The following is a 13,502-nucleotide window of genomic DNA, read 5'->3' as shown; positions in this document are numbered from 1 at the left end:
AAAATCCTAAAAGGCAATGCGTTTAGGAGTTACAGGAAATATAGCAGGTTAAAGAAAAACATGGATAGATAAAAATGCCATTTCTGACCCATCCAAACCCTGAAGATTTAAGGGGATATGACACAGAGGGAGGAGAGTAAATTCTTTAACAGATTAAATCTCCCTGAGGCTCAGGAAAACCAGAACCAGGTGGAAAGTAATTATGGGATAAACAGGGGAAAGAACAACAAGCTTTCAAAATTTGCTGGATGGGTAATTAATATGAATGCAAAAAGTTTTTTTTGTTTTTTTAAACAGATACAGCTTCAGGGTCTTGGTGCATCTGGAGTTACCTTCTGGTATGTGCTACCTCAAATTCCTCCAGAAGGAGTGGCTCACTTACTAAAGCATCAATGAATCCCGTGTGAGCTTCAGGTGAAACTGCCTATTAACCCTACTAGTCTGACCAAAATACTAAACATTGGGCTGCCAGGTTTTCCCAGAATTATTAAAACGGTCATATTGAATTTCTGTCTATGTATAGATTAATCTACAAGGGCTCAATCCAAGGAACCTGTACAGGAGCTTGTCACTGTTTGCTGTACTTAATGACACAATATTTCTGATAAAGCTGATTGAGCTGCAAGATTTTCCTACAAAATAAAATAAAAACACTGCAGAGAAGAGGCTCATAATAGGTAAGTAAATCTACCTTAGAAGCAGAGAATCCAATAATGTAACAGTTTAACTTATGCCCTACTTTCCTAAAATATAGCACTTAAATGACTTTTTAAGCATTGTAAAAAGCTCATATCTTCAATTATTATGAATACACCTTATCTTAGTGTCAGAGTATGCATTTTGCAGAAAAGAACATTACATTACATTGTCATTACACGCAAAGAGCATTGAAGAAACAGACATTGGCAGCCTGCAGAATAGAGACAAAATTATAAATTGTCAGAAAAATGATATGGATGGCATTTTAACAACATGCCTCCAGGCGAGACTGCACATGAGTTAAATACAGATTTGTAAAACTTAACTGAAAGCGTTAGGAAAGGTCTGCACATGATGGCAGATCATTTCCAGTAAATGAGGAGTCAGCTTGGAGATTTATCTCAGTATCTGATTTGCAGGAATGAAATGTACAACATTTACCTGTTCAGAAATTCATTGCAATAAAAGCTTGATTATTATGAAGCAAGTTCCCAAGACTACAATTTGCAGGTCTGTCTTATTAAAATGCATTGTTCTGCCAGCTTCTCCAATCCTGGTGCCTGGTGTCAGTTATGCTTTTTACAACAGAGTTCTACTTACCACCAGGCTGGTGGTAGCCTGGTGATAGCTCCAATTAAAACGTTCTTAAAGGTTCTTATTTCTGTGAAGTCAAAGCTATATTCATACTTTAAACATATAGGCAGATATAAGGAAAATGATAAGTTATCCGCAGTTATCCAAGTTTTAAAAGTCCACTCTGAGTAAGGCAAAAGAAAAATAAATGTTTTTATGTGTTAAAGTAGGTCTAAAGCCAGTCACTAAATTCTAATATAAGCTTTACTATGGTAATGTAATTTGAAAAGTTGTTTTTCAACTCACGAAAAAAAATCTAAGGGATGATATTAACTAGTAACCCTGCCATAAAGGTCAATATATAGACAACCACAATATATGTGGTGACAACCATGTCTCATTTGTCTTCTTGCATTATTGTGCTGCTACATGGACCCCTGGCTGAGACTACAGCAGCCATGCCGAAATACAGTGCATGGTCCACCGTTGCCACCCTTAGGGAGCAAGTGTAGGCCAATTGATGTACAGAAGACAGCACAGAACTTTGTGTATTTATACAGGAAGTAAAAAAAAAGTCTGAAAAAGATAGCACTTGTTTATGTCATGGAATTATAACCAATTCACACATGTGTTACAGAAGGCTTGCCTTGGGAGAACATCTCCATACGCAAACCATACCATTCACTGCCTCCATGCCACAGTAAATGAAAAATGCAACTTTTGGCCGAGCTATACATGGCAACACGTGTTAAAAGATTTGCCACAATTCGAAGTCACATTAGACTGCTGTCAAAAATAAATGGGACTACATAGTACATAGTAATATGCATTGAACACATGTTCCTGCAGCATATGTCTGATAACGCATAGAAAACAGAGCTTGCACAATGTGACCGCATGCAAACAGCACCTAGTTAGTATTTCAAAGACCAATCCAATACATATTTACGCAGTGGAACACAAACTATGCCAGAAAAGCACAGGACACAGTGTTATGTGTCTTTCCTATTTAATAAATGTATGAGTATGTAAACCAAGCAGAAATGATCAAGGTATGGTCACAATGAAGTTAGTGTTCTATGAACAGACCACACTCTAGCTTGCACATGCCACAAATTTCATTGCAATCATCCTCAACATTGAAATATCTTTACTTACAACACTTGCGTATCATATCAATAAAGGATGATTGGGGACTGCTAAACTAATTAGATTTTCACCTGAGCCAATCATTGCAGGTGACAAAAACCTAAATCGGTGTGTGTAGGTCTATAGTATGCTAACCTGGGTACACATGGTACAAGCTGCAAGGCTATGAACTTTACCAAACTACAATCACAGTGGAAGATGAATATTTTTATAGTACCAGTGTGATGATGAATCATGCCTAAACTTGTTCAGTTCAGCAAAACAAAGTTTGGTGTTTTCACTCTGACAACTAAGAAAACAAGCCTGCTAAAACAATGTCCAGAAACACCAAATTATAATAGTGAAAACACTGAACTGCTACAGGATATGCAGATTCACAGGAGCTTTCTTTTGTAGGTCTGGATAAAGCACAAATCGGTACCTGCAACTAAATAGCACAAATTACATTAAATCATGGCAGCAAATACTTACTTTCTGCTGCACTGAAATATTCGGGATTCACTGATGCGTACAGCACGCCATTTCCTAGTCGGTCACTGTTCCTGTAAGAGTGAAAAGGTTGACATTTTTCTGATGGGTATCAAACAATTTTTGACTAAATTCAATACATGAAAACTAGAATAAATCATGGAAGACGCAAAACTCCTGTATTAATACTTTCAAACAGAACAGAAGTAAGGCTGTGTACACACGTGTAATAATTGTCGTTGGAAAGTACAAACTACTGCACGATGCATGAACAACCTCTGTACATACAGCACCGTTCTGCTCTTAAGAGAGGAGAGATTGACAGAGCAGCACCCCTCTGTGCTCTCTCCCCTTCACTTTTATTATGATCTTTCCATGTTCATTGTCCGTGGATCTGCCAGGATGGTCATCAGAACAGCAAACACTGTATACACACCAGATTCTTGTCCGATATCAGTGCTATTATCAGACAAAAATCATCTGACGTGAGTACGTAGCCTAAGCTGTGAATATGGTAATATTTACATACAATTTTTATTGTTGCCTGGTGCTTGGGATACATAACCTCTAATCACCTGAGCAAGAAAATGCTACAATTGGTTATTCAGTTGTTTACTTGCATGACTCTAGGTACAACACAAAGCATCATGCATGATAACCTATATTATGTAGAGAATAGCATGTGGAGAAGACAAGAATATGTGAAAATAAATACCTCCACTTGCAAAGAATTAAAAACATTTTTATAAATATGTACACAGAATCTGAAAGCAAAGCATGTAAAGGGTCAAAATACATAGCCATGTCTACCATAAAAATATATGCCAAAGCTATTTGGCATAAAATTATTTTTTTTCTTCCTTTAAGAAAAGTTCAAGATATCACATGCAGATATCCGCACAATCTACTTTAAAACAACAAAGTTGCTATCAGAAAATGAGGCGATAGATTAAAGGATTCCATCTCCTCTTTAAATCTACCATTGCATTGGCCAACAACGATCCTAATAGTAAAGGCTAAAATTAAATGAGGGGAAACACCTTAGATGAGGGGAAACACCTCATTGATGTAATAAATATATGTATGGTTTGTTGACCTATAGAGCAAAACCAGATCATTTACATTGTACTTGGTTCTGAAACTTGAACAGATTTAAACTTTCACTTTAATGTTTTGAGGACATGTCCCTGTAAAAAGAAAAAAAAATGGCGCAGTGTTCTTCTGCCTCATATGATATGCATGCATGCCCCAACAGATATGAAACTTTTTAGTTTAATCCTGTAAAATACTGGTTGTTCCAAGGAGTAATCACAGAAAAATATAAGCTTTTCTCATCAGTTCATTTTTAATCCTCCTTTTGTAAACACTAGTCATAGTCACAAGGTAATTGAAATGGGAGACAAAACCAAAACAACATTTACAAAACCTTATACCTAGAATGGCACCTTGGTTTGCTTAACCTAAATAAAAGGTAAATGTGGAAATCATTCATCTGTCTACTGGTATACAAGTGCACACAGGCCCTACATGACATCAATCTTACAAGCACCCAAAATTTGCATGGAATTGGCTTTTTTTTTTATAGTGGAACACATCATTTGAATGTGTCATGAGTCTTCTGTGTTACCTATTAGAACAGCCTTTCCCAACAGTTTTTAGTTTTATGCTCTAATTACTATATCCACAACTCACAGTACATTAGTGTGGGGGTCAGTAGGAAGAATGCTTCTTACATTGCTGGCCAGTAGGAAGAATGTCACCCTTACAGATAGCCAAAAGGATCATTGGTGTCAGTTAACCTGACCTGAGAGGCACAAATTGCTCATTACCCAAGGAACCTTGGTTGAGAAACATTGCATTACAACAAAGCACTTTTACCTCTTTTTGGTGACATAGCAGGCAACGACAAAGATGGTCACAAGTATTAAAACTGTAGTGACTGGAAGGACCACAGCCAGGTGCATGAGGTTATCATTCTCAAGAGCTGTACAAAACAAGAAAAGGTCATAATGTGCTAACAAAAGGCAGACAATAGTTAAAAAAAAATAAAAAAATATCTGACAAAAAAATTACCAATAGTGATTTTTAAAATAATTGCACCTTTCATTTTAGGTGTGTCTGACCACGAGCCTCCATTAGTCTAGACAGAGGATACTAAAGCACCCACTGCACAGCAAAGTTACAAAGTAGACAACTATCTTCTGTGTAGGTAAGGACACTGTGACACAGATATGTGTTATTGACATATCAATTTTAGGGCTGTGGTCACATGCATTTGTGCATATGCTGTACCACGCTAAAGATTTTAGCACATAGGTCAATAACCAAGTGACAACAAAAACATTCAATGGGCTAAAGTGCTTGTTTAGTACATATATTTTCAGACATAAATGTTATATTTTGCTGATCAATCATCAACTGTTCTTCCGCTATAGATTTAAGAGTATTACTACATTCCTAGTTTTACCAATTTAAAAACTTTAGGCTGAAAAATGAACATAGGTGAACATATGCAGCTCAGTGTACAATTTAGAATGTGCAGAGATGAATATACTCCCCATGCATGCACAGGGGTAAATTCATACTGGTACTCCAAATTAAGATGATCCAAATCTTGAAGGCGCAAGAAGACTGGAGGAAAATGACAGCTCTTACTGGAGGTAAGGCGAGTATAATTCCATTGAAGCCCATCCCTTATAGTTGGACTGAAAATAAAGGGCTACTCACATCTCTCCTTCACAAAAAATGACACCATGTCGGTCCATGAACCATTTCCAGAAAGCGAAATGGCGCGCACCTGCGAAGTGTAGTTGCCTGGGTTCAGCCGTGTGAGTTTGGTGCCTCCCAAATTACTATAGTCTTGTCTGGAAACACATTCTTTAAAGCGTTGCTGGGGAAACAGCATAAAATAAAGACTAAAGTCAGGATTAAAAATCAAAGGAGTACACAAGAAAAAAAGAATAGAAAAATGAGCATGGGAGATGACGAGGGACAGAAATGCACAGCTATGCAGTGGAGAAATATGTATTAAACAAATGACAAGCTAATTTGTATGCCTTAATTTGTCTAGAAATGGCCTTGACTTTGTGTAAACCACTACTACCTTGAGCAAGTGACTAATTGACCTTTGCAGTGTGCTATGCATTTGTGCACTGCTTGAACTTGATGAACATTCACTTGGATTACACCACAATCCACAAATGATTCACATCTTTGCACTGCATTTAATTCATTTCCACTGTGGTTGAGCTGGGGATTTGCAATAGTGCGGCATTAAATATAAATTTTACTGTAAAGGACCGCATCATAATTTATGCAATACAGCATGAGACCGTTCTGACCCAAGTGATTTTTTTTACTTTAAGTATCTCAGCCCCCAAGTGGAAAATTCTCACATTGGTCTAGAGGCTGAATCGACATAGGATACATGTAAGAAGAGTGGCCTCCCATGCCCTATGCTGAATGGGAGACGACAACTGCACACTACCTACTTCAGTAGGATGTACAACATTTGCCTTTTATAAAACCTTAATTTACCACTTTGTTTTTTTGTTTTTTTTAAATAAAGCTAAACTTCAAAAAAGAAAAATATGAAGCTACAAAATGGTCCAATGAACTAATTCCACAATTGATTTGTCTATTTTGCAAAATATTCTAATTTCAGCCTGTCATTTAAAAAATCTAAAAGATAAGCAAGGTTTTTAACCAACTAGGCTACACGCTTTCTAATGGTTTTGCATCTGGCTGATCCCATGTGAGGTGTGTATGTAATCTACATTGTGTTACCAAATTCAAACACTGGCATTATGTTCTAGATGCATCCTGAAAGCATTATGTTTGGTGTGGGGGGGGGGGGGGTACACATCACTTACCTCCCCCTGCTTGAATTCAATCTCATACATTAGAACAAGTCCATTAGGATTAGGAGGCTCTAGCCACTTTAGAATGACTGCATTGTCTTCTGCTTCCTCAGTGATAACCGCTCCAGGTATATTATCGCCACCAGCTGATAAAATACAACATTCAGAGTTTTGCATCACAAAAACTTACAAAAAAAATTACATTTGCAAATACTTTGCACAACCAACAGATAAATTCCTGCCAATGATTTATTTAAAGTCTAAGGGTTACTTGCTATGTGTACTGTATCCTCCTTTCAATCTGCAACACTGATTTTATGAAAAAAAGTTGGATGGCCAGAGAGAAGAATATAAAGAGCTCAACACAATTAAAAGTGTGGGCAAAGCCAAAATATTTTTCGTAGTTTTGGATACAGTGGGGAGGGCGGGATAGGACCCTTGTTGGGTTTCCAAGGGATATATCCTAGTTTCCTATATTATTAGCGACAATTTACCTGACAATAAACAAAAACAAGGGGAACCCTCCTACTAAAAGGAAAAAAACTCACTTTTTTCATGAAGATTGGGGGCAAATGAGACCCTGATGATATTTTTATCTTGTGTCCTTTTTACATTTTTTTCTTTACCTTATGCCTGACAAAGCCATACTCCCAGGTTGTTCGCCTGTCCTCAATAGCTATTTTAAGGATAAAGACTCAGTTTAAAAGGCTCTCTTCTGAACTCTGTTTCCATCATGACATTCCATTTCAAGAAAGTATTGCTCATTAACAGGTTCAGAAGAACAAAAAAATGAAAATAGGATTGCATTTGGTAATCAAACACCACACCAGGTCTACCAGTCTAAGTCGGCTGAACTGGTGCAACTTGGGATTAAGGAACTATGCCATGGCCACTGAATAGTAATGCACGAAAATGTTGGGCTGGTAAAAAAAAAACTTGTTAGTACTAACCTGCCGGCATGGTTCTGGCAAAGACAAAGTTGGAAGCACTGCAGCCAAGTTTTTCTGCTGCATGGTTGCAGCTATGAATATCAATGCGGTAGAGAGTAAATGGCAGCAGGTTTGAAATAACCGTCCTCTCATGTTTGTAATCCACCTTTGTTTCATAGAATGGATATTCCTTTTCCTTTGGTTCAGAGTCAGACACATTAGAGAAGTCCTGTGTGGTGCTATTCCTGCTGTCGGCTGACAGTGTTGAATTTGCAGTACCAAATACATCACGTCTCCTGCGATCCGGTCTACCCAAAAAAAACAGAACAAGAGGATCTGTTAGAAGTTATTCATATTTGACTAAACTTGTTGTGTAATATTGGAGGAAAAGACAGCACTTATCTTTCTGGGATTCAAAAACATACTCAAGAAATTAAAACCCCACAGTTAACAGATGTTATCTTGTAATATGTGAAAGCAGATGCCGATTGTCCAAGAACACGATTTGAGGTTTAAAAGGTTGTGAAACCACCCTGTTCTCTTTCCACAATTTATTCACTATGGTGCTGTAAAGTCTGGGAAATCTAGTAACTGTATAAAGTACCAAGAGTGAAGGTGTAAATTGTCAAATTGTCCTGGTAAAATGTTTAAATGGCATTTTATGTAGTTGGTAGACATTGTCAAAGGCCCCTGGTTTAGGAATGGTTTTCCAGTTTTATGCAAATTGTCCCATACTCTTGTGGTCACTAGGACAAATAAAAAGCTGACCGAAATTCTTTTCTATCACTATTTTAAAAAACTGCTTTGAAACAGACCTTGCACATCCATTTGTGTATTTTTATGGGTTTAAATTACTCAGTAAACATAACTACATCCTCAGCGAATCCAACCTTTTCTGTTGCTCATGCTGCTATCTTTATTGCCCATGTCATCAAGACCTGGCCTTTTCCTCCTTAGGATCTGGCACTAGATTCCATGCATATACAAATCAAGATCTGGCATTGTGACAGAGTCACCTCTGCTAGGATGAGATATCATTGTCTATTGTGGCTGCAGAACCCTGAGATATGTGATGCGGGTATCCTAGGAGGAAACTTGACTGACCTGTCAATCATTCTTCATTAGACAAAAAAACAGCAGACAGGCAGATGCCAAAATAACTACAAAAAGTTAAATAAAATTAGGCAGATTGTTTTATAAGGTTGGGGAAAACAAAATATAACATATTAAAACAATTTCTTGGTATTAAAGTTTTAAAATAAAGACAACAGAGTCTGTTGATCCAGAGATTATCTGATTGCTTCATGGAATCAAGAAGGAATTTTTTTCCCCGTTGGAGAAAATTGAACAATGTTTTACGTTATATGTTATAATGTTTATAGGTTTCTAAAAAGAGAGAGAATCAAAGAGCCCCTCCTCATCCTAATGAGAAGGGCAAATGAGGATCACCTGTCTACATACATTTATTTCCTCTTCTCTGTAAAAACAGAAATTTTCTGAATCTTCAGACAAGCTTGGGCAGGATGAAGTCATAAGCCATCCAGCATTTACATTCATCACCATCTAGTGTGTGTGTATCTTACAGACTCCTCAGCCAGAGCTGAAGATGAAGGAGGGTGGTATTGCACTCAAAGTAGCTAAGAAACATGATCTACTTTTAACAAGAATTGCAACGAGTGACAAATTCACTTTTGTCTCCTCTTTAGAAGTTTCGCAAACACTCTACATTCAGTTGCCATTCACATGGAATATTTTAAAAATCTAAATTGTTTGCTGGTATCCTGTTCAAAGTATTCAGCGATGGAAACAGATGCTTGGACAGTCTCATCTTCCTGCAAAAGTGCCATTTTGTCTAAAATGTTATTTCAAACTTCCAGCAAATATTTAAAAACATGATAAAAAGGTATATTTAGATTTGTAGATATTACATCTAAAGGCCAATTTATTTTGGAGGAAATGGAGGACTAGATGAGGGGGGTAAGAGTGATAATTTTATGGTGGCTGTACTGTAATTAACTAAAGTGACAATCTTAAAGAATTCACAAGAAATTGAATGGCAGGGCCATATTTAACATAAACTACACCCTTTATAACTTGAGGCCCAGTTGCCAAGGACAGAAATGAGGTATAATCAAATTCTTTTATGAATCATGCAATTTTTGAACGTTGTTTGCATGGAAGGGGTTAAGACACAAACAGCAGGTAAGCATGATGTCACACAAAACACAAGACATTAGGACTTTCCATTGTGATTCGACCACCCCCTTGGATAGACTTTTCCTCTCCTTGGGCTGCCTGTACTTGTCAGGTAGGATTAAACAAAATCCTGCTTCACATTCCTCCTGCAGCTACATCTTGCTTTTTCCCTACTCTGAAACATTTTTTTTCTTGCCAACTTAGCCTGGCCAACTTTTACGTAAATAAGTACAGAGCTTAAGAAAACTGTGTTTTTAAGTCAGGTATGTTTAAAGAGAAACTCAGTTTTTCTCAAAAAATTAAAAGCTAACTGTATATTTGGGTGCCTATGTCTCTACTGACGTGTGGTTCCTTCAGTTAGCACCACCAGTTACTACAGGACACAGCACGGAGAATGGAACCAGAGCACGCAGTAGGAACACACGCATCTGACCGTCTTAGAAAAATGGATGCTGAAAAGTTTGTCCAATGCTGAGGTGCTTAAACAGAAATAAGACAGAAGACTCTTTGGAATGATAAATAAAAAAACAATGTCCCCCTTGCCTTGAAGGCACTTATAATACACATATGTTGGACTAAGTTGTGTTACCTGGGTACAAAGATGGAGTTATGTAGAAAGTTCTCAAACATCTTTCTATACTCAGCCTCATCTTTTTCTTTCTTCTTCTCTGCTTCGGTTTTGGGACAAGCGCAGCACGTTCCTTTTTCTCGGCCTCCTCCAGAATCTGTCTTGGTGGGTTCCTTCTCGTCCTCTGGATCAATTGTCTCATTGGCATATTTTCGACTAGGCACTTTATCTGTAAAAAACACATATAATCCGGAAAATGAACACCAGAATCCAGCCCCAAAGCTATATGTTAATACAAACACCTAGACAAAGGTAGATTAGATTTATGAACATATAATGGAATAATTAAACAGAAGATGACTATCTTAAAATATTGTAAATAAGATAAATATAATAAAGTTGATGGCTCCTTTTGAGCAAATTATTTTAACTGATCCTCCAGGCAGCACAGTGGTTCAGAGGTTAGCACTCTGGCCTTTGCAGCACTAAGTCCCGGGTTCAAATCTCAAAGACACTATCTGCATGGAGTTTGCAGGTTCTCCCCATGTTTGTGAGGGTTTCCTTCGTGTACCTTAGTTTCCTCCTACATTCCAAAAACATGTGGTTAGGTTATTTGGTTTCCCCACAAAATTGATGTTAAACTGTGTAAAAGACATATGACTATACTAGGGACACTAAATTGTGAGCCCCTTTGAGGGAAAGCCAATGACATGACTTTGGACAGCACTGCATAATAAGTAGGTAAATAAATACTTTGTAATAATATTAAACTGTTAGGCATTTGATATAGAGTAAAAGAATATTTGAGATGGACAACTACAAGTGTTTACATATGAAAACAAAAGCTTACAAAAAAAAAAAAAAATGATATATGTATATGTATTCCTATTTAGGTCTGCTTGGAAAGACAAGCGTACTGAGATGTCACAAGAAAGAAATATACCTGCACCCACAAAGTGCTTTATGGTTATCTAAGCAAACAAATTCTTAGAAAACCATTTTACCAACTGCTACAAAACTGTCCATGTGAACAAGCACTTTGCACACCCACCAACTGGCTATAAAAACAAATCAATACAAAAACTATCTATAGAAGCTGCGCCTCAGACATTTTTGAAACCCTCCACCGTCACGACTAGCTCTTAGGAAGTATGCATGGTATTCCACTACGGGTCTTTTAAAAGAAAAGTGGAATTTACCAACTGCATTCCCCCCGGATTGCATAGCTTCAAACACTACAGGCTCAGTTCACAAAGATTTACCACCAGCCTAAGACTATTTTCAGCCACATGACAGTAATTTTTAAACAACTGTCATTTTCTTGAAGGACGTATACGTCTCCTGGTGTGTTAGCTTTGTGAATTCAGTCTCACATATTTTCAAACGACCGACAGATATAAATCAAAAAGTGTCAGTTATGTATATTCTACTTTTATTTTTTCCCTTTAGGAAGGCCATAAAAAATATTTGTATTGGTTTAAACAAAAGTGTGCAAGCTTTTTTACGGCTCCTTTATTTATGCATATGTAGAAGAACACCCGAAATGTAAAGTTGTATTTATATCTTAATGGAGATCCAATTTACAATTTGATTTTCACAGACCTTTACACATCCTTAGCAAGCCTAGCCTCTTATAAACTGTATCTGTGTACCCAACTCTCACACACACACACAAATAAGAATGGCACCTTTAGAGCAGTAGTTGTGCTTGTAAAGATAACTGTCCTGGGGTTGTTGCTGCCAGCGCACAATGTAATAGGAGAGATTGCCATTTGGAAGAGAAGGAGGCTTCCACTTTACAATCAGTTGAGATGAAGAGTTGGAGGCAGAAATGACATCCAGGGGAATGGAGGGAACTAAACAGGGGGTCAAAAAAACAAAGTTAGTCAACAAACTACATGCTGTAACATGTACAAATAGCCAAATTTCTTATTTTATATTAAAACGATTATTTCTTTTGTTTTTCCTTTAAATATTGAGATTGTCAAATGCTGGTTAACTTGCAGACATGTCTGGCTGAACACCAAAGCAGATTTGTCTTCAACTGTGTGACTGACTTGGTAGGAAGTTCCTAAACACTGCACATGTGTGTACAATATCGTGGCCCTAGTTGTATATTTCAGATAGGAAGTAAACAGAATTCCAGTTAGACCATCCACACCCATGATGCAATTTGTACTTTCAATCAATATTTACCAACAAGTGTGATTAATGCACTTCTGATTGGAAATCAAAAAATCAGTTGCTTAAGTTTGACGGCTAATGATTCAGCAGCCAAATAACATTGTGACATCTCTATCCCAAAAAGGGAAAGATTTACTTCAACATTTGTAAAACGTTAGCGACAAGTGCACAGTGGTGGAGTAATAAAAGAACAAAATTTTAAATGTTTTTGTTAATTGTGTCATGATCATAAACTGGATTTCCTATTTAGTAAATTCAGATAAGTGGCATAGACAAAAAAAATTAAAAGGTTTTAAAAAACTGAATGAAAACTGACATACCGTGCAATTATCTTGCTGTGCTAAAAGTTAGGTTTTAAAAACAAATGACAGGCATTGCAGCTATGCCTTTGCTTTCTTTACAACATGCCAACATTACAACACAAGTTAGGAGTAGGTCAAAAAGCAACAAAATATTATGAATTTTTGCAAATACCTGCAGGATCTGTGCGAATGTAAACAATCTTGCTCTTTGCTCCATGAACTCGATGACTCTCTGCTGTGGTAAGAGTGAGGGCTTTCACAAAGATTGCATAGGAGGTCCAAGGCTTTAGACCCTGCAGAAGGACTCCTGGGTTCTTATCATTGCTCTGTGGTAGGTCGACATCCAGCATGTTCCAGCTGTTCGACCCACACGCATCTTGACCATCAAATTCCGTAACATCAGGAACAGGGCTAAAAGGCAAACAAACAAAAAAACCAACCAGAAAAAAAAAATAGATTTTAGATATATTTAACGTAATATGGCTGTAGTAACACGTAACTATTCACTACTTTGACTGTACAATGGCATTTAACATTTCAATGTTGTAACTTATAAAAGCAACTTCCCTTTCTG

At 37.2% G+C, this 13,502-nt stretch overlaps 1 protein-coding gene across 1 annotated transcript in view; it reads right to left on the bottom strand.

The window, feature by feature from the left end:
• Nucleotides 1-13,502, bottom strand: part of IGF1R (insulin like growth factor 1 receptor) — a 150,712-nt gene that overhangs the window by 29,562 nt on the left and 107,648 nt on the right. Inside the window, exons 8-15 of the mRNA XM_072402669.1 lie at nt 13,101-13,339; nt 12,131-12,298; nt 10,464-10,671; nt 7,700-7,986; nt 6,762-6,895; nt 5,617-5,779; nt 4,768-4,873; nt 2,893-2,963 (exon numbers count right to left, since the gene is read on the bottom strand). Coding sequence (XP_072258770.1) covers nt 2,893-2,963; nt 4,768-4,873; nt 5,617-5,779; nt 6,762-6,895; nt 7,700-7,986; nt 10,464-10,671; nt 12,131-12,298; nt 13,101-13,339 — 1,376 coding nt within the window. The remainder of the gene's footprint in view (nt 1-2,892; nt 2,964-4,767; nt 4,874-5,616; nt 5,780-6,761; nt 6,896-7,699; nt 7,987-10,463; nt 10,672-12,130; nt 12,299-13,100; nt 13,340-13,502) is intronic.

Source organism: Pyxicephalus adspersus, chromosome 2, assembly GCF_032062135.1.
Source record: "Pyxicephalus adspersus chromosome 2, UCB_Pads_2.0, whole genome shotgun sequence".
NCBI lineage: Eukaryota > Metazoa > Chordata > Amphibia > Anura > Pyxicephalidae > Pyxicephalus > Pyxicephalus adspersus.
This window is presented reverse-complemented; position numbering and strand designations above follow the sequence as displayed.